The sequence below is a fragment of the Mustela lutreola genome, chromosome 15 (assembly GCF_030435805.1).
Source record: "Mustela lutreola isolate mMusLut2 chromosome 15, mMusLut2.pri, whole genome shotgun sequence".
In the NCBI taxonomy this organism is placed as follows: domain Eukaryota; kingdom Metazoa; phylum Chordata; class Mammalia; order Carnivora; family Mustelidae; genus Mustela; species Mustela lutreola.
In genome coordinates this window covers 7429568-7450706 of record NC_081304.1, presented here as the reverse complement: position 1 = coordinate 7450706, position 21139 = coordinate 7429568, and the positions used below count along the sequence as shown (strand labels likewise).

At 56.6% G+C, this 21139-nt stretch overlaps 1 protein-coding gene across 10 annotated transcripts; it reads right to left on the bottom strand.

The window, feature by feature from the left end:
* Positions 1 to 9: 9 nt before the first annotated feature.
* CDC42EP4 (CDC42 effector protein 4) lies at positions 10 to 19793 on the bottom strand. 10 transcript variants are annotated; one of them, XM_059148328.1, is made up of 2 exons: positions 19634 to 19793; positions 10 to 1931 (listed from the first exon to the last, which is right to left on the bottom strand). In XM_059148328.1, exon 2 carries the CDS (start codon positions 1823 to 1825, stop codon positions 761 to 763), a length of 1065 nt encoding a protein of 354 aa, XP_059004311.1. In that variant the 5' UTR covers positions 1826 to 1931; positions 19634 to 19793; the 3' UTR covers positions 10 to 760. The 10 variants fall into 10 exon arrangements, with proteins under 10 accessions (XP_059004311.1, XP_059004314.1, XP_059004316.1 ...); XM_059148331.1 differs by lacking the exon at positions 19634 to 19793 and adding an exon at positions 18620 to 18775; XM_059148333.1 differs by lacking the exon at positions 19634 to 19793 and adding an exon at positions 3470 to 3575.
* Positions 19794 to 21139: the final 1346 nt, after the last annotated feature.

The window sequence follows — 21139 nt, the reverse complement described above, 5'->3', positions numbered from 1 at the left end:
CAAAAAAGCTTTTATCCCTCCATAGGAATGATATATTATTTTTTAAAAAGTCATTTTCCAGTAACTTTCTATACTGGCTGCCTTCAACTGTTAAGAGCCATGGGGCAGGAGGAGGGACAGACTGAGCACAGACACCCGCCCCATAGGTTCTAAATAAAGTTTGGAAGCACTTAGTATAAAGGTTTTCTAAAAGGATTTGATTTTCCTTCTGGCAGCAGAACTACTAACAACACTGTTCCAGATACCACTCTGGAAGGATTTAAACGTGACAAGAACAAACAAATCAATGTTGAAGCCAGTGCCCAACCTATTTCTAGTGTCTTCCTGGAAGAGCCCCTTCTAGAAAATTCCAGAAGCCTGAGGCCTCCTTTCGTTCCCCATCCTGTTCTCTTCCCCTAGAAGGGGCTGCGTTTAGTGCACACATTCGGTCCGGCTTTGCTCCGGGGGGCTCCAGGCTTGTGATGCATGAACCGGGGATGAGGGATGGGGGCGCTGGGGGCCTGGGACCACCCTTCCTTCTGCCACAAGCCACCGGTCACAGGAGGAACACCAGGAGAGGAAAGGGACAGCCGGTTCCTTCTGTCAGCCCCCGCCTGTCCCACAGTGCTCAGAAGGGCTGGGTGCTCCCCACGGCCCCCGCCAGCGCCTCTCATCCGGGAGGTCCAGGGTCTGCAACCGAAGCCGGGCTCTTGGCTGCCCTGCACAGGAGACGGGGCAAGGAAGGGGGGGGTGGCTTGGGCGCAGGGAGGCCGGGAGCCCCTCACACTCGGATCTCCTCATCCTCCTCCTCGTCCATGAAGGAGAACTCCTTGTCGGGCTGCCGGGACAGCGGGGCCCGAGCCCTCTCGGGACCCCGGGGGACTGGGCTGCGCTCGTCCAGGACGCCCGAGGTGCAGCTGGACAGGGAGCTGCTGTCCCGCGTGGTGTGGCTGCCTTCGCTGCGGGCTGAGCCGGGGCTGGGGGCCGCTGCCCACCCCTCGTCCTGGGGCAGGTCCCGGCCGGCAGCGCCCTCCTGCCTGGCCCTCGGAGGGCCCCCCGCCGCCGCTGCCCCCGCCACAGTCAGGGGAGCCTGCAGGGTGCTGTGTGGTGCTGCGTCCCCGTCGTCATGGTAACCGCCAGCCTCCTCCTCCTGTTCCCACTCCTCTTTGTCCATGATGCTGAGGACGTCCCCCAGCATGGAGGGTCCCAGGTCAATGTGGAACGACATGATGGACTCAGCGTGCTTGAGCCCCAAGCCAGCCTTGGGCACGATGGGCAGCTCTGTCAGGTCCCCGAAGGCTTGCTCATCCAGGAGGGGGTCCGGGGAGTGGGGGGCGGCTGCCCCGTTCCGCCGGGGCCCAAGCTCCCCCTCGCCCACCTCCTCCTGGCCGCCCTCCCCGGAGCTCGCCTTCTTCACGGGGCTGGACGACAGGCTCTTGGGCAGCTTGCCAGAGCCCTTCTCGGCCGCCTCCTTCTCGTTCAGCTGGGGCAGGGACATGGCGTTCTTGACGAACAGAGCCGAGTCCCGCAGGGAGCCCAGCATGTCCCTCTGCTCCCGGTCCCCCCTGGTCACCGACTGCGACCGCTTGCTGCCCCGGAACTTCCGGGACAGGAGGCTGCGTTTGGAGGACGAGGAGGAGGCCTGCTCGTCCAGGGACTCACTGTCCAGCTCGCCGGCCTTGCTGTTGAGGAAAGAGGTGTCCCCAAAGGCGTCCCCCGCCCGGCCCACGTGCATGGTGTGCCGGAAGTCGCCCAGGGGGGCGCTGATCATCTCGGCCGTGAGGTCCACGCGGGAGCGGCGCTTGGAGTGCACCGAGCTGGACACGAGCTGCTTGAGGATAGGCATCTTGCTCGGGGGATGACGGGGGAGCTCCAGGGGGCACGGCAGGCGGCTGGGGGGTCAGATCTGAAGTCCGGCGGGTAGAGGGGGTGATGAGGAGGAGATCATAGGGCTGCAAGGAGAGAACAGCAGACAAAGGGTTAACCTCCACTGGCCACACAGCACCAAAGCCCAGTGGCCCCGAGGGGCTGCTACTCAAACCTCAGCCCTCCCACCAAAACCAATTCCTGTGAAATAAGCTGGCAATCCGCAATGGGCATCTCAATCCTGCCTTACCTCCCCTAGCCCTGCCCAGGCACTTGGGTCAGGGGAGCGCTTTTCACAAAGCCGAGTGGAGGTCAGACATACTCCCCCTGAACCCACGAGAACGACGTCTCCCCCCCGCCGAGCCAGGATGCCACCAGAGTGAACGTGACCACACCGGAGGAGACGGAGGTACACAGGCGAGTCCACGTGGCAGTCCAGGGCCGGACACATGCTGTAAGTCCTTCCTGACGTCTGACCTCAATCCCTGCAGTCAGGGGACACTTCAACCTGAGTCACAGTCCTCAGAGGAGGAGGCCGAAAGGACGGGCCCCAGAGAGACGCTGCTGGACACACCTCCTCCCCGTGTGTGGGCGGCCAGGCTCACTTTCTGAATCAGAACTGGGGTGGGGCTGCCGGGACCCACAGGACCAGCTCCCCAGCCTCCCAGTCCTTGCTGGGTGTCCCATAAATGAGGAACCCGCCTGCGACCTCTCCACCGTGGGGCCGAGCTCTTTGCTGAAGACTCACTCTGTGCCTCTTGCGCCTGATTTCTTTAACCATCGGGGTAGGGGGCGGACAGGGTCCAGATGATTGGCCCCCGAGATCCACAGACCCAGGCGGGGGTCTGAAAAGAAGAGCAGCAGGGGGGACCCCAGCAGAGGCTGGGCTATCTGAAAGCTAGAGGAACCACCCACATAGCTCCTGGCAAGCACCAAAATGAGGTCCTGTGTTGGAGCCAAATGGTCCCCTTGTCCTCCAGAGCGACCGGCTCCAAATGCTCAAGCTGGTAGCGGAGGGCCGAGAAGGGTGGAAGATGGGGTATTGCCCCTCAGTCCTGCCAACAGTTCTCAACTCTACCTTCATGGCAGCCCTACCCTTCCCACTGCAAAGGACCACCTGTAGGTACCCCACTGGTTTCCTCCTCATCCCCAACGCTGCCCCCCACATCCCACCTGACCCCGGACACGAGCCCGATGGATGCCCATTTATCCCCTTCTGCCCCTCTCCAGAGCATTCGTCATCTTTTATCTAAAACAAAACCCCTGCAGGACTCCCCAGGGCAGACCCCTGCATCTGCCACCGGCCCTCCTCCCTCCCTCCTCAATGCCATTCCTTGCTGTCCCCTACCTGTGCCCTGGGGCCCCTGCCTCCTGGACTCCAGGACTGGACAAACGCAGGTCCCTGGTAGAATACCCTGTCACCTGCCTTACCCAACATCCTTCAGGGCTCAGAGGACACGTCACTCCCGGGAAACGCCCTCTCGGCCACCTCTCCTCTGGCCTCCCAGCGCTCTGGACGTCCCCGCTCCCGCAGGCACCGCTCCCTCATTCTATTCCCGCCCACGGGGCTGTAACTTGCGCACTGGACACGAGCTTCCAGAGCGGGTCTGATGGACCTGCTCACCGCTGACGCTGATCGAGCAGAGCCACCGAAGGCAACCCCTCCGTCCAGCCTACAGACAGCTCTGGGGTTCCCGGCTGGACCTCTCTGTCCTCCAACCACCCCCTCCCCTGGTGTCCTCGCTCCTGGTCCAGCTGCTGACGCCCAGTCTGACGGCTCCCTCCCCCAAGCAAGTGCCACTCCTCCCAACCCCATGCCAGCCCTGGGCAATCCTATGCTTGTCACTCCGGCAAACAAAGTCCTGTAGGACGTGCGGCGGGAGCCAGGCACCGGCGCAGACCTGCCACACAGGTGACCTGGGCTGGGCTCCGAGCCAAGGAAGGACTTTCCTGGATGGCCTTGAGATGATCCACTCTGGCCGTCAGCTCTCCCTCCTCTTGTTCTTCCTCCTTCCCACCAAACCCTCAGGCGAGTTAGCTTCCCTCACCCCAACCTGAACCGTCCCTCCGGCCCACGTCCTGGGATCTAACCTCTAAACAATTAGACGTGCGTCAGCTAGACCAACTGGCCAATGTTTTTTTATAAAGGGTCAGAGATTCGAGATTTTTGGCTTCGCGGAAGATACTGTCTGTATAGCAAGAAAGCAGCAACAGATCGTATGTAAACAAAGCATATGGCTGTGTCCCCATAAAATTTTATATATAAAAACAAGCTGTGGGCCAGATCTGGCCCATGGGCCATAGTCTGCGGACTATTAAACTCATGGAAAGTATAGCCTCAGGGTCATCCTCTTGCCACTGCTCAGAAGAGGGTCACCCTATGTGACCCTCTGGGCCAGCCATGGGCTCTCGGGCCAGCCATGGGCTCTCAGGACAACCTTTGGGGGAATATTCTCCTTGGCTAAAAAAGAGAAAGGGAGTCCACAGTTGGCTTCGGACTTGGTAGGAACGGAAGGAAACCAAACCAGGTTTCCAGGGACACTCTGACACTAGGGAACCCCCCAGGCTTCCACAGCCACCCACCAAAGCAAGAATGGAGAGGGCTCATGTCTTCAACCTGTCCGCCTCTAATCACAGAGTCCGGGGATTTCAGAGAGCTGGGAGGGAAGGGACACCCAGGGTAGCCCCAGAAAATAGGCGTACTGAAGCCAAGTGACTTATCCAGGTTTGTGCCCCAGAGGGCGGAGCTGGGTGAGAAGCAGGTCTCCTGGTCTAGTGCTCTCTCTACGCTGCTCCAGACCTTTCTCTGGCCTTTGGTGGGTAGCGCCCCCATCAGTTACCATGACCCACAGAATGCCCCCCACCCGGCCTGCTTCCGGGCCAGGGGAGCCCAGAGAGAGGAGGAGTCTGGCTGCTTCCTCAAATGTCTCCAGCATCTCCAGGCTTCCAAATGTCCCCCGGGGGCGGGGGCGCAGAACAGCCCCAGGTTCCGAACACAGCTATGAAATTAAAGGTTCTGCTATTTACCACGTACACACACACAGAAAGCAGAGAGGCAGGGCAGGCAGCATGAAGGGCTAGAATCGTGGGAACACAGTCATGAACTTGCAGCATTGCAGGAAGGGTTTCGAAGGGTTTCAAGACAATGGCAGGAATCCCCAGACCCAGTGAGCAGCCAGCCCCATAGTTCCCCATCTGAAGTGCTCCTCCTCACAGAGAAAAAGACACACCACAGGACCCAGCAGCCAGGGACTCAGCAGACCTGGTGAAGAGCTCTGTGGCCACTCACAGGGGCCTGGTACTCTGGCCATCGTGACTACGGGACAGGAGGGTCCCATCAGCCCCCACAACTATCCTGGTGGGTAAAAACAGGAGAACAGGGGAGAGAGGGCAGCAGGACACCCGCAGGTCGGCCCCCAGAGCCCCAGCACCTGGCTCGGCCCTACGCCCCAGAAAGAAAAGCGAAAGTCTAGCCAATGCTATCTTCTGCTTGTAGTCTCACTCTCCGCGGGTGGGAAGGAGGGTTTTTGGCTCATAAAAACCAAAGCATCTCCAATACCCAGCGTGAAAAATTCTCGAGAGAGCTGGGGCCTGTCCGAGTCACCTACCCATCCTGCTGCCCAGCAAGGAATCCGGGAGTCTGGCTCAGGTCTGGGTCTCCGGAATCCTAGAGCTCAGACCCGACCTGCCAGGCTTCAGGGCTGGTGAGAACCCTAACCTCTGAACACAGAACAATGTGGGGGTGAGGAATACTGAGATTAAGGACCAGCAGGTGGCCGGGCAGGTCAGGGGGCCGGTCAGGATGCCTAAGAGCCCACCAGGAAGGGGATCGTGCCAGAGAGAGCTGGCTGTGTCTTCGGCAGGGGACGTTGCTAAGTGATATGACTCAGCTTTGGGGAAGTGGCTAAAATAGGCTGCCCGATGACAGGGCGGCCACTCCCCACAGCCTGCCCAGGGCGGGGCACCCCTCACTCCAGCCAGGAAGCCACATCCCACTTTCCTGGCAGAGCAAAGGAAAACCCTAGCAGGAACTCGTGGCTCTCCCTCACTTTCTCCGGCCTCTGATGGGTCTAGACTCCCCTACCCTTGACCCCACCAACCACAGAACATTCCTTTAAGGCAGGAGCAGGGAGCCCTTGCTGGAAGGCCAGGCCCCTCCCTGGTGGGTTTACCCCGACCACACCCACGGCTCAGTTCTGCTCCTGGGACTCCAGAGGACGGCTCTCACCGGGACCCCTCCCCCCCAACCTTCCTGGCCCGTCACACACAGAGCACCAGCCTCCCAGATGAGCCAGTCCAGCAGCAGCTAGACAGACAGAAGGACAGGCTAGATGAATCCACAGCTCCCAAACACCCAGGCAGTGGCCAGCTGCTGGCAGCCCGACCGAGGCAGGAGATCGAACTAAGCTCTCCGGCGGCAGCGGGGAAAGCTCCTCACTTCTGCAGCTGTCCTGCGGGTCACCCTCCCTCAGAGGACACACGCTTCAACGCCCACCGCACCGCCCCTGGGTGGCTTGTCCCTCCATCGGCTCCGCTGAGCTGTCCTAATGTCCATCCGGGGCCAGCCCCAAGCAACATGCCTGAACAGAAGGGGGTATGTGGTGACGGACGACCTGTCGTGGCTGGGAATGGCTACAGGCTTCATTCATTCACTCATTCATTCATTCATTCAAGGGCTTCCTGCATACACACCGATTGCCCATACTCTTTTAGGCCCTGAAGGCAGAAGGGCAGTGAGAATCACAAGCTGAATGAGCCCCCGGCCTTCCTGGGGCAGGTGTGTACCGTGAGTGCGGCTGGCTGGGGACCAAGGCCCTACAGACCCCACTGAGACGGTCTCTCGCAGTCCTTGGTGCCCAGAGGGAAGGAAACGGGAGCCAATGTGGGTGTTACGGGACGGGGGGGGGGGGGGGGGGGCTCTTAGGAAGAGGCTCTGCAGGCTGAGAACGGGAAGATGGGCAGGAATCAGGCAGGTCAAGGGCCACCAGGCGACAGCACAGCCTCTGCAAACACCCAGAAGTGGGAAGAAGCTGGTGGCATTCGAGGAACAGAATGAAAACCCCGGGGCCGGGGCCCACCAGCCTGGCAGGAGCTCGGATGGCGTACAGGTAGTTCCTGAGCAGGGAAGTCATCCGATCGGTGCATCCGGAGCTTTCCACGGCGGCCGGCTCTGCAGGCATGGAGGGCAAGCAGTGGCTTGGGGCAAAGAGAATGGGGCCAGGACACGGACATGGTGAGGAGGTGGACGGGGGGCGGGGGGCGCATTCTGGAGGTAGGGATGCCAGGAGCTGCTGAGGGCCGAAAGCGGGGAAGAGAGAAAAGGCAAAATCAAACGGGACTCCAGGCCTTCCAGGCCCTATGCCAAGCGCCACAGGCCTTCTGCAGTGCCAGGTCTCACCCAGTGGGCTATGAACCCTTCTGCCAGGTACGCAACTGACATGCCACCACCAGGGAGAGGTTCATTTGGCCAGAACCAGGCGAGGAGGCATCTGCTACAGGGCGACTGCCTTCTGGAGCCACGCAGAGAGGGGCTCGTGCGAGCAGCTCAGGGAAGAGGTGGGCCGCTGGCCCCCAGAAGAGGTTATGAGCTCTGGCCTGTGTGGCCAGAGAGAGAGTCGGTGCTTTCTGGAACACTTGGCAGCCTTAGCCTGACAAGATAAGACGCGCCAGCTGAAGGCCAGAGAGAGCTTCCCTCTAGCCACGGGACAAGGGCTGCTGTGAATGGGAGCGAGCTGTGGACACTTCGATCCACACTGTTACAAAGGGCGCGCGGGAGGAACCTCCACCGGGGCTGTGGTATCCTTTTAGCTGACTTTGGTATACTATTTGGAATTTTTACTTCCTTCACATGCCCTGCAAAAGCCCTCGGATTTGAAAGCGTGCTATCTGCACCGGGAGATTAAGCAGCACGGTCTTCGAGCCTGAACACTCTTAAAAAAAAAAAAAAAAAAAAGCTCAGGATGGGAACACGGTCTTTTGTGACCTCCCACTGGTAACCACCTACGTTTTGTGTCAAGTATCACCTGAAGATCCTGGGAATGGAGCAACCAGTCTCTCAGAGACAGCAAAGCCACATTAAGGGACCTGCTGAGGTCACGGGCGGGAGCCAAGCCTTTGTCACCACACCAGGACTCTGGCCACTACCGTGGTTTCCCTAAATAACGGCTTGAAAAGGAGTATGATTCAGCCACTTCTCCAATGGGAGCCCTACCCTATGGAACGATTTCAAAAAGCAGAGGGAAAAGTCACTTACCCCGATATGCACAGAAGCCTTCTTTATAATCTCGAAAGGCAGGAAACCACCTAACAGCCCGGAATAAGGAACTGACTGTTAACGGACTGACACGCAGCCACGAGGAGGAGCACGATCACAAAGGACCGGGCTGCCACATGGGCCACGGGTGACCACGGGCCATCACGTGGGAGGGGGGAGAAACAGGCAGGGCTTACACTGGTCTACACAGAGTGATCCAAACCTACACCAACAGAAGCTTAAAGGAGTTACGTCAAGCTCGAGAGGACACAGGCATTTTGTTTGTTTCCTTTAATGTGGTCATGCTGTTTTCATAACAACACCAGTAATAATAATAATATCCCGAAGCATCAAAGGCTTATGGGAAAGATGTTCATTTCAACACCATCTCAGAAGGGGCTGGTTCTCAGGCTCAGTACAAGGCCCCAAGCTTGGGTCTTGGGTTCAATCTCTGCGCCACTATGTCTCCCCACCTCACCATGGATGTCTGTTGTCCCGCCCTCCCTGCCCCCAAGCTGGAAGGATGCATTTTATTCCAAGTCCTGTGGGAGGAGGAAGGGGGCAATCTACAGCAACCTGAACCAAGGGGAGACACGGAGATTAGGACTCCCCCGAAAGAACTCGCTCCCCAACAGCTGCTTCCTGATGCTTGAGCCTCTTTGACTGAGCAGGAGAAGAAAGATAACAATCATCCCCTCTACACCGTCACCGGAGACTGGCCAATTTCCAGTGCCACTAAAAGCTCCAAGTTGGAGGCCAGCCTCCCACGCGGGTGATCCCACAGCGGGATCCTAGCCAAGATGCCCTGGCCAGGTTCTGCCTCTGCTGCTTCTACAGCCCTCGCTCAGCTCATCGGGAGGCTGCGAGGGAGCAGAAGAAAAGGCTGGGGTCCCACAGGACCACCAGCACTCACCGTGCTACAACTAGCCAACCATCACGTCTCGTGCGGACAGAGCAATACTATCATTTACCGGTGTCTGCCCCATGCCAGGCGTTGTGCTAGGGAAGGGGAAACTCATGCCCCTCTCTCTGCAAGGAGGGTGTCAAGATTGCCCCATTTTACAGAAAGAGAAACTGAGGCTCAGATGGCATCAACCTCACCCCACACAGATCACTCTTACAGCTACTAAATGGTGACTTGACCCCACTTCCGGCTGACCTCAGACACACGGTTTTCAGAATGGTAAGGCCTCCTAGCCCATTCAGACGTCCCCAGCCAAGAATGTCCCCATGGAAGATGGGGGTGGAATGGCACTGGGGAGGCTGCTTCTTGGAAGACCCCTGGAACCAGGACTCTCTTGGATGGGTTTCCCAACAGAGACCTGCTCTCGGGGATGGCTCAAATGGGCTCCTCCTTACTGAGGATCTCATTTCAGCCTCCTGCTCGGAGCAACCTCCCCATGGTGGGATTTCCTGGGAGGGGAGACGTGGGGGGTGGGGAGGACCACACTGGAGCAGGACCTCCCTGGCACATTTAGGAGTGGGCTCAGGACGAGGCCCAGCCTCCAACATTTCTCAGGCCTGCCCTACTCTAGGCCCCATCACGTGTTTCATGGGCCTTCCAGCTGCCAAGAAGGAAGACCAGAGCCTTGACCAGGCTGGGTGCCCTGTGCTCGCTCCGCCACCCGCCTGCATGTCCATCCCGACCAGGCTCCCTGACCCAAGGGTGCCACCACCGCCCAGCCACACTTGGGCAGATCGCATTTCCTGGAGATGGATACTCCCTGCTTCCTGGAAGAAAGTGGAAGTGAACGAGGCCCGGTTCTAATACCTGCTTCAATACCTAGCCGGTTCTGATCCCTGCTGGGGGAGTGGGAAGCAGGGTGAGCTCCTCAGGATACCAGGCTCTTGCCAGAGCAGGGCTCACTCCACATACTCTGTACCACGCCTTCTCAGTGACTTCTGCCTTCTGCTGCCTCTCTAGGGGTTATTAAATAATTTATAGCTACACTGTCCAATGGGACAGCACCAGCCTTATGTGGCTCCAGAGCATCTGAAATGTGGGGAGTCCAAACGGACATGTGCTAAGGGATGAAACGTGCAACAAGACTTTAAAGATTTGGAATGAAAAGATATATATAAAACAGCTCATTACATGTTGTTATTGATTACATGTTAAGATGGTAACATTTTGGGGTACCTGGCTGGTTCAGTTGGTTCAGAGTCTTTATTCAAGCTCAGGTCATGATCTCAGGGTTGTGGGATCGAGCTCCATACAGGGCTCCGTGCTAGGTGTGGAGCCTGCTTGGGATTCTCTTTCTCCCTTTCCCCACTCCCTCTGTCTCTGCCTGCCGTGCACCATTCCCCCACCACCGCCTAAAAAAAACCCAATACTCTGAATATATTGAGCTAATGTGTTAATCTCACTTATCTCTTCTTATTTTTTAAAATTTAATTAAAAGTGGAAATGATATATGAAACTTGCAGAACCTTCCACGGCAGGTAGATAAATAGAGACCCACTGTTCACATTTGGGTGAAAATATTTACACGTTAACAAATTTTAAACTAAGTTATTTTAAATTAAGTACTAAATTCCTGAATTATATACCCAGTGGGCCACTAAGGAATGCCAGGTTATTTCCATTTTGTCTGAACTCTGTAACAAAAATCCTTCCTAGCTAAGCTGGCACAAGTCCTTATTCCAGAGGATACATATGAGCGAGTTAAGTAACTTTTGTTTCTTACTGTTAACTTGTTTTCCGGAAGGTTCTACCAAAGTTACAGTTCTACCACCACAGGACGATGGTGTCCAGTACTAGGTGTTACACCTTCTTTAGTTAGAAACAAAAACAAAGGGCCCCTGGGTGGCTCCGTGGGTTAAGCTCAGGTCATGGTCTCAGGGTCCTGGGATCGAGCCCCACATCGGGCTCTCTGCTCAGCAGGGAGCCTGCTTCCCCCTCTCTCTCTGCCGCCTCTCTGCCTACTTGTGATCTGTCAAATAAATAATAAAATAAAATAAAAAACAAAACAAAAAAAAACAAACAGTAACCAGCACACTTGCAAACTTGTAATTTGTACTTCTTTCATTATTAAGTAGGGTGAGCATTTAAAACCTGTTATCATTGGCTTTTGTATCCTTTCTCTTGGGAATGGTTTGTTGAAATTGTTTGCCCATTTTTCTGGGGAAGGGCTTTACCTTTTCCAATGGATCTGTAGGACTTTTTTTTTTTAAGTATTATACAATTCCATTTCTTACCATCATATTTGGAAAGTATTTCTGCAAATTTATCATATACCTGTTTACAGTAAATGACTGTTTTCTTTTCCAGACTGCTTATTAATTTTTATATAGCCAAATCTGTTTCGTTGTTTGCGGCTTTCACTATAGGAAGCAAAGACCTTCCCCGCTTCTAAGAGTATGAAAATATTTCCTTCCTCTAAAGCCACCAGGTAACGTAAGAATGAACAACTACAGAAAAATACTAGGAGGAAATGCAACAAAGTGAAGACAACTGTGTGTCATTTAAAATAGAAAAAAAATTAAAATATAACAGTAATGTTAGTTACTGATTCCATATAGGACTGTTGTTAAGATGTGGGTGAAGCATTAAATGTTACCTTCATTGGATAGGAAAATTCTTTAAATACAAATACCTCCTACTCACAACTGTATTTCCAGGCTCCCCTTTGTGTTCACAGATCTGTTGATTTCTCAACCTGGTCTACACTGCCACTCTATAAAACGTGTTTAAGCCTCTAATAGGGTAACATCCCTACTTAACTTTTTTTTTTTCTAAAATGCTCTTGTTTTTTTTCTAATGTTGTTATTCTTCCAGATGGACTTTAAAAACGTAAATCCCCAAAGAAATCCTGGCGGGATTATGTTGAACAGAAATGAAGTAAGAAATAAACTTGGAGAAGAATAGACTTGATTGCCACATCAAGGCCTTGACTCAAGTCTTCTGGATACCCCCCATGAAATGTGGTAGGTTTTCTTCCTACAAGTCGCACACGGTCCTGGTCATGTTTATTCAGGGTCATTTAATGCCCTCTTATTGTTCAAAGTGGGTTCTGCCTCCTGCTGCTTTTCCACAGCTATAGGTTCTGACCATCAGAGCTGGTAAATGGGAAAGCTACAATCTTGATTTATACATATTTAATGTCCACCCTACTAAACTTGGACTGTCCAGCACACACGGGAATCAATGTTAGGGTTGGACCTTTTGGGCCCTGCAACTAGACAAGCCCATCATCTGTAACTAGTAATAATTCTGTCTCCTCCATTCTTTATTCTTATCTTATTACATCTGCTACAATTGCCAATGTAACATCGAATCACACTGCTGACACGAAGCACCTGTTCTTGGCACTCCACAGTAATATTTTCAACTTCTGGCAGTCGATAGAGTAACTGCTGGTCACACAATCCTTTATTTTAAATATTTAAACTTAAAAATTGACGCCAGATGCAGTTTTTTGGAAAACTTACCTATAAAACATACTTGCATAAATGAATCTGCTTTTTCGGCCCCGAACTTCAGGAGATTCAAATTCAGATTAAGTATTTGTGAAATTTAGCATCCAAGTGAGGATGTGCTATAGCAGTGAAATACACACGGGATTTCTGAAGACTTTCTACGATGAAATAATGTAACATCTCACTCATTGTTTATGACTATGCGGTGAAATGGCAATCTTTTGGGTATGTACTATGTTAAATAAAACATTAAAATTAATCTCATCAGTCTTTAGTTTTTAAAATGTGGCTACCAGAGGACGGGAAGGCTACCTATGTGGCTAGCATGGTACTCCACAGGCAGTGCTGTTCTAGAAGGTTCTCTGCGAACCATGATGCTCAACCACTGGATTCAGAGACATTCCTGTTCATTTCAGAGAACTTACAGCTCTTACAGTTTATGAGCAAATGAAGCCAGTAACTCAGCCAGGCTCAGTTGTAGCAGGGAAAATGCGCTATAGCTTAATTTACCCCTTAATGGCTGGAAAACAGAAGCAGCTGTCCTACCTGGCTCAGACAGTGACTTGTAATCAAGGGAACTGTGGAATAACATTTCCCAGAATGGGCTGTGGCGGCTCTCAGGCCGGTGCCTAGGAAGCCACTCTGGGCAGGAATATCCTAGCCCCAACCTGTGGATCTCAGGTGGACAGGCCCTTCCTGGACCATGGGTCACCACAAATATGAGAAAGGGAAATCACATTCCCTGAGCTTTTGTTCTGCACCAAGCAGCTGCTTTATCCTGACTACACTTTGCCTTTAAAAAAAATAATAGGAGCGCCTGGGTGGCTCAGTGGGTTAAAGCCTCTGCCTTCGGCTCAGGTCCGGATCCCAAGGTCCTGGGATCAAGCCCCGCATCGGGCTCTCTGCTCAGCATGGAGCCTGCTTCCTCCTCTTTCTCTGCCTGCCTCTCTGCTTACTTGTGATCTCTGTCAAATAAATAAAATCTTTTAAAAAATCATAATAATAATAAATAAAAGTAATAATACCATCCTGTTTTCTTCCCCACAATCCCACTGAGTTATCACCAGCCCATTTCGCAGATAAGAAAACTGAGGCTAAGAGATTGCCTTGAGTCCCCAGGCTATACACACTTGCTAGGGACAGAGCAGAGAGAAGGGTCTTGAGATCTGCCAGATTCTGAACCCTGGGCTTTTCCCCCTCCACCAGAGGGGGCACCGGGGCAGGTCAGAAGCCATGCTGGGGCCCCTAAAGGTTCTGGATGCATGAACACCCGTAGGATACGCATTTTTAGAAAAATTTTATTTATTCATTTGACAGAGAGAGATCACGAGCAGGAGGGAGACGCGGAGGGAGAGGGAGCAGCAGAGACCCCACTAAGCCAAGAGACCAACATGGGGTTCGATCCCAGGACCAAGAGATCATGTCCTGAGCCAAAGACAGTCGTTTAACCACCCGAGCCACCCAGGTGTCCCAGGATACATAGTGCTACACAGCATTTCAGGTTAAAATGGCTCTAGTCTGGGCACGCCACTCCCTGCCACTCCAGGGAGAAGTGCAGATAAATCCTGGGAAACACAGACCACAGCCAGCCACCAGAAGCCTTGCCCTGCTCCTGCAGGGCTGGGAACAAGCCTCTCTGCCCTCCAGCTCCCTCACCTTTATCCCTGTATCCACCTCCCTCCTAATCCCAGAACTGTGTGCTCTGGGCCAGGGGAGGAGAGTGGGGAAGGCAGTGGGTGCGGGAGGGAGAAAGCCTCCTCACCACCTGGGAGTTAAAACTGCTCTGGGAAAAAAAGAGAAGGCATGACCCATGACCCCCTGGTTGGGGGGTGGGGGGACAGGAAGCTACAAGGGAGTCCAGATGAAGAGCCAGTGACTCAAGGGTATTCGGCAACTCTGGCTAGTGGAGGCTCTCTTCCTGGAGACGTGCTTCCCTCAGCCTGTCCCGGGACAGACTGACGGATACAAGCACCAGGTTGCCATCACAGAGGGAGGAGCTGGGAGAGAGCAAGAGGTGCCTGGGGTGGTGGATCAGCAGCCCCAGCGCAGGGCAGGTCTCCCTCACCTGGGAGGGCCCCCTTGCTCCTCCCTCCTGCCCAGAGCTCCTGCCTCGGAAAGAACGCGGCTGGGCTTGAAATCAGATATGTCAAGCCCTGTTGGGTTTCACTTCCCTCTCCTGAGTGTACAGTGCTCAGCGGAGTGGGGACAATGGAGAGGACACTCCCGGCTCTTGGCTCTCAGAGGGGACAAAGCATCTATACTCGCTCCAGAGCAGGCTGTGAGTGGGTCTTGGCCTTGCCGGGGTGCGTGCAGGGTTGAGGCAAAGGCATGGACCCCGGAGCCAGGTGCCTCCCAGCCTGGCCACACGGGGGGGGGGGGGGGCGTCTGCTCCGCACTAGCTTGTAGCTTTCCAAGTGATCTGATGGATGATAGCACGGACCTCCCAGTGTGACCCGGCGAGGAGGTGAGCGCTCACCTGTGTGCCATGGAGGTGCTGTGACAGGTTCTCTCTCCCTCTCAGTGCATAGCCCATGTCTGTATCTGGGGAGGCAGGAGGAAAATTCCAGCATCCCCAGTGACTGGCGCTCTGGCCAAGTTCAGGAGGACACGTGATGAACCTGGGACACCTATCTCAGTGTCACCTGACAATACCCCATCCAAAGGCTCCAGGGCTGACCCTTTTCCAAGTCCTTGGAGGGTCCCCGGGATGAGGCACGGCAGGGAGAGGGAAACTCCAAGCTTCTGAGGCCGGCGCAGGGGACTCTAGTCCCCCCCCAGCCGCAGGTCCAGCAACCTGAGACCCGTTTCCCTGCCCATCTGACTTCCACCTTCCTGATCTTTCGTGATGCAGGAGGGAAGAGCCCGGCTTCTCAGACAGGACTTAATACTCTTTCTGATTTCAGCTTGATGGGGGGTTGGGAGGGATGAGACAAAGGTGGGATAAAATAGCTCCCTGCCCTTCCTCTCTAGGATGAGGGTTGGAACACTCTGGAATCTGGGGGCGCTCTGGGGGCTACCAGCAACCGATAAGGCGCAAACCCTCCACACTCTCCACCCCTCCCCCCAATAAAACACTGGTTGGTCCGTAGGACCTAATCCAGCTCTCAACAGAGATGCAGAGGCTACAGCGGAGCCCACAGAAGGCTCCTTTTGTGTCCCTCCAGGGCCAAAGGCACTAGTCCCCTTTTGCTGCTTCAGGGTCAAGGGCAACGCTGTACGGAATAAAGAAGGGTTGCAGGGAGCAGTTCTGAGGGCACGAAGGAGGGGCAAGAGCAGAAGGTGGAGCGCAGAGCCTGGCTGCGCGGCCACCCTGGGAAGATCTGAAGCTGGGTTGGGCAGTTCACCTTCAGTCACCGCAAGAACGGCACAGACACAGGTGCACGGAGAACCCGGAGGCTCTCCCAGGTCCCCCCCGACCCCCATGGCCAGGGCAGAAGGCAGTAGCCTGAGCCAACAGGGGTGAGCAAGACAGGCTGTTCCTGAGTACACACGAAGGGAAGTTTCTTGCCTGACACTGCTGTCTTACAGATGTGCCCCCGATCCCCCTCCCTGCCGCTCCCTAAGCCCGCCTCCATGGCCGCGCCCCACACTGCCCTTGCCGAGCCCAAAAGGGAGCCCATTCCTCAGCCTGGGAGCATGAGTGGAGACTTCCCGTGCCTCTGTTCCTGGAGAAGGTGGAGGGGTCTGGATGCCAGGCCTTGCCACCCTGGCACGGAGCCCCAAGCTGCAAGCTGGCAGTGCCTGGGGGAGACTCTGATGTACGTTTCTGGAAGGGAGCCCAAGGCTCCACAAGCGGCGTATTTTAAACCCGAGCTTCGAGGACGCCAAGTGGGAATATGGAAAACGAATAGCTTCAACTTCCTTTGCCACGCACCACGAACCGACAAGGGCCACATCCAGCCGCACACCAGTCCCTCCCGGCACCACCATCCACCTCCCTATCTGGAGAAGGCTGGCACGGGTCTGTCCTCCCCTGAGCACCCCAGAAGTCCTCTCCAGACCAGGCCTTCAGGACTCTGCCAGCTGGCTCCAGAGTTTGGTTCCTTTTCCCAAGGTTGAGGAAAAGCCTCCAGGACGTAGGTCAGAAGAGCTAAGCTTGGGTCAGCCCTCTCTCAGCTCCCAGGGCAAGATTGCGTAAGACCCATCCCTCCACCCCCAGGCCTTATCTCTGGCATCAACCCAGATCCTGTTCCTCCAAGGGACAGACTCCTCCCTCCCCACCTAGAGCCAAGCTCCTCTGAGCCTGTGGAACGTCTAGCCCAGCAGAACCAAGCTGGAGACGCTGACAGCAAGAGTCGTTGGCTCTCCACTCCCACCGACCCAAACCAGATAAGGGAAGAAAGATAGGGTGGGAGCGTGGGGGAGGGGTGAGAGGGAGAAAGAGAAAGACAGGCGAGCCTGGCCAATATCAAACACCTTGCCTGCCACACCTGGGCACAGCCTGTCCCAGCCACAGAAATCAATCAGCCGCTCCAAAGGTGGAGGGGGCTGGAATCCTTGAACCAGAGCCAATCTGGGGCCCTTCTGGGAAAGCGCCTCACTTATCAAGAAGGGTCTAATATTCCTCTCCCAGGTCAACATCTGCCGGGGTGGGGGTGGGAGAGCCAGTCCATTCTGTAATTCAGACTCTCCTTCGCTTAGGACTCTGTGGACTCCAGTCCTGGGAGGGCTGGTCAGTCAGTCTCTACGGGGCAGGAGAGCAGAAGTCAATGTGTGTCCGCACACCCGACTGGGATGAGCACTGGTGGGCGGGCATGTGTAAGACAGCAATGAAAGTGAAAAAGAGAGGTCAAGAGAAAAAATGGCAGAAACCCCAGATAACGGAAAGAATGTTCCAAGCGGAGGCCTGAGCGAAGGGTTTTCCATGAATCCTGGCTCGACTACGAGCAGGGAGTCTGTGAGCTCGGGAGAGAGACATCAGAAGGGCTGGGAGTCACCCCAAACTGCCACCTCTTGGGAACAGACACACCAGATCACACCAGCTCGCTCCCAATCCCTGTGTGGGTTGCCAGGACCCCCGGGGGAAGACCAGAACCCACTGGCTATCTCCCCTAGGTTCACGGAAGCCCCCACTGTGGGAAGTAGCAGCTGTATTTAAGGAGGAGAGGGGCGAAGTCCACACTTGGAGGAGATAAACACCCTAATCAGTCAGTCACAGGGGCAGCTCGCACAGGCCAACTGGTGAAAACGCGAGACCACATGGCACCCCCACACTGGTGGGTCCTGGCTACCTCACAGGCAGGGAGCCTCCCAAGACTCCAGAGAATGCCCCATTACAGCTCCGGGAGCCTGGGAGCCACCTAGAGGCCTGGATGGGCCCAGCCTTGGGCCAGCAAACTCCCCATTTCTGGGGGAAACCCACTGCTCGGCTTCCCCTTCCTTTGTGCCCTGTTCTTTGTTCTCTTAAAATTCAGTCCGTCCTGCTGGTGGTCCCCTCCTCCACCCCAGCCTCGGAAAGGGGGCGGGGGCGGCGGGGAGTTATTAGAAACCCTGACTGTTCCAAGAAGTTGCATTACCGGACGCCCTCCTGCGCCGGGGCCCCTCATTGTTTACGCTGGCTGCAGGGGGAAAGCTCCCCCTGGTCCAGATGGCCGCCGGGGGGGGAGGATGAGGGAGAGCCTCCCTCCAGCACCACAAACCCTCTAGAGAGAAGCAGCAGGCTGCAGCGGCTCGGGGACCTTTTCCCCATTCAACCGCTCCGATACACACGGGCCAAGAATAGTCGCCGCGGACGCAGCGGAGGGCGTGGGAGCCAGTCAGATTGCAAAGGGCGACAAGAAAAGAGAAAGCATTGTATTTCCCCTCCATTCTCCTAGGGACAGAAAGAAAACTTCCAAAGCCCGGGCTGCAGTATCTCTACGGGAAACACCAGGAATCTGGTTTGAGTTAGCAGAGCACCCCTCCCCACCCCCAAGCCACACAGGCGCGCGCGCGCGCGTACACACACACACACACGCGTGCGCGCGCGTACACACACATATACACACACACACACACAGGCTCACAGTGCTCCCGCTCAGTCCTCTCCCAGGAACCCGCCCAGCTACAGCCCTCCAGCCCCGGCTCCCACTTCCCGCCCGGTTCCCCCAGTCCCGAACTCACCCGCGGCGGCCCAGCCAGCAGGGCAGCTGGCGGGGTACGCACCGGCGACAGGGACAGTATTGTACCCCCCGGTTGGGGGCGCTCCGGGGAGGGGGCGGAGCCACCGACGGCTGCGACCGCGGCTCCACCGCCCCAAGCGGGTGATTAAATCATTAACCGAGCGCTGGCGGCTGGCGGCCGTCGGCCCGGCCAGCAGCGCTTGGCCCCGGGCGCACCCGGCGCGCCAAGCCCGCGCGCAGCCCCTCCGCGGGGCTGCCGGCTCGGCTGCGCCCCACCCCGCCCGGAGGCGCCGCGGCCTCTCCCGCCCGGGCCTCCCCCCGCCGCGGCCTCTAGGTCTTCCGAGGCGGCGGGCGGGGCGGGAGCCCGGCGGGGGTTGGGGAGGGCAGTGTTTGTTTCCCCGGCCGGTCCCTTCCAGGCAGCTCCTTCCCTCTTTCCTCCCCGGCCCGGGGACACTGGGTGGCGTGTGCTGCAGTGTGTGTACGAGAGCGAGCGCGTGTGTGCACGCCTCCGCCACTACAGGCGAAGAATTCGGCTCTTATCCACGGAGAACTCCGGGCGCACACACGCCCCCCTCGCGGAGACGGCGGGCGGCGCGCGGCGATTGTGGTGCCCCTGCCGGCTCCAGCGCACGCCCCACTCCCCCGTCCGCGGATGGACCTTTAAAGCCGGGAACCCCCGTCCCCCCCGCCCCAGCAGTGCCCTGGGTCGGACGCCGAATCCCAGTCTGGGGAAAGGAAATCGAGGCGGAGCGCGGCTTCCCCGGCTCTCGGCCGCCCCTCCTCCCCAAAGCCCGATCGGCTCGGACAGGGGGTGCGCGGCTCCGGGTCCCAACACCCGGGCCGCCCCGCACGCGCCCCGGCCCAGCCCTTCCACCCGGGGGCGGGCGCAGGAGTGGGGGTCTCTGGGCCCTCCTCCCCGCCCCTCGGCCTCCTCTCCAGGCGTTTTCCATCCTCTCCGCCCCTCTGGGGGCCTCGAGCCCACCCAGGGCGCAGGGGGCAGGCGGCTGTCGCCTACCTGAGTCCCCAGAGACGCGAGCGCCGGGCCGGCGTGCCTGCGCTGTCCCCTCCGTGGGCTCCGAGCGGCACCGGGGCTGGAGGCCCATGTCAGCGCCGGCGTCGGTTTCCCTCTGGCTCTCCGGCTTTCTGGGCGGCGAGCCTCCCGGACACTCCCCTTCCAGGCTCCTCCCGCGCCCTCCGCGCTGAAGTCACGGCGCCGCCGCAGCCAATGGCGGCTGCGAACCCCCGCCCGGCCGCTTGGCCTCCTAGGTTCAAATCTGCCGGTGTGAGACCGTCGGAGCTCAATGTGGGGAGGCCGGCCGGGAGCCGGGGCCCTGGGGTCCCGGGGAGCCCGGGCGGTGGCCAGGAACCAATATCCCCGGGCCCCTGCCTCCCGGCCCGGCACCCACAAGAGACGGGAGCCCGGGGGTCTGCGCTGCTAGACCAGTGGATTCCGTCCCAGACCCTTTCTGGAATCGAGAGGGGCGGGGAGGGACCGGCCGAGGCCAGCCTTGAGCGGGTGCAGGAGCGGGGTTTGGGCGGGGTGACCTGGCTTTGATCGGCCAGCTTTCCGGAGGCCTGAGTCCTGTGCCTCCTAAGTATCCGCGGAGACTACGTTCAAGTTCTGCTCCTAGTGAACCTCTGGAACGATGAACTCCCGAGCCCCAGAGGAGCAGGCCTGGTCTGCCTTTCCCTCTCCCCCTCCCCCTGCTTGTGTTCCCTCTCTGGCTGTGTCTCTCTCTGTCAAACAAATAAATAAAATCCTTAAAAAAATAAAATAAAAATAAAGTCCTGAGATGGTGTGTGGGTTCCAGACTCCGCTCCAACGCAGGTGGCTTTTTGTGGGACACTACAGGAGGTCCTTTTGGGCTGGTGCTTTACCCCACTTGGCTGCCAGCTGGAAGCTTCCCCCCCCCCCGCCCCCATTACTGGCGGTCCTGAAACCACAGCTTAGTCTTAACGGTCCCGTGAAAACTTACCTGATTGGCTGGGGCGCTGCCTGCGCTCCCTCCTTGCCTCCATTTTTAACACATTATTTTGTCTTTTAGGGCCAGCTGTTCAGCAATTTGTTCTCCTTTTTACAGGTGTCTGGGGGTTGGCCTTCCCAGTTAGATTACACAGCAATTAAGCATACCTCCAGGACAAAGTCTTCACCCCTGTGTAATTCTGCTGCTCCTTATCCGAATTCAGGGCTCTGCGAGAGAGGCTCGTTCCTCAAACACCGCCTTTCATTATGGTTTGCCTTTGGGGCAAAGATGTGTAAAACTCAACCCTGCCTTCAGGAGGTGCACGGTGGCTGGCTCCCCAGGGAGCTCAGTAGGTGATGCTAGACAGTGGTCCCCATGGCACTGCTAGGACCCTGGTGGGGAGGCTTCATTGAAAGACAGTGTCACTTGTCCCTGATGTTTGGAATCTCAGACCTGTGAATTTCTAGGGACCTTTGCCTCCTAAGTATCTACTGAGGGTAAGTTTTGCTCCGAATTTTCAGACCTGTCTACAGATGATCAGAGGAAGTTAACAAAAT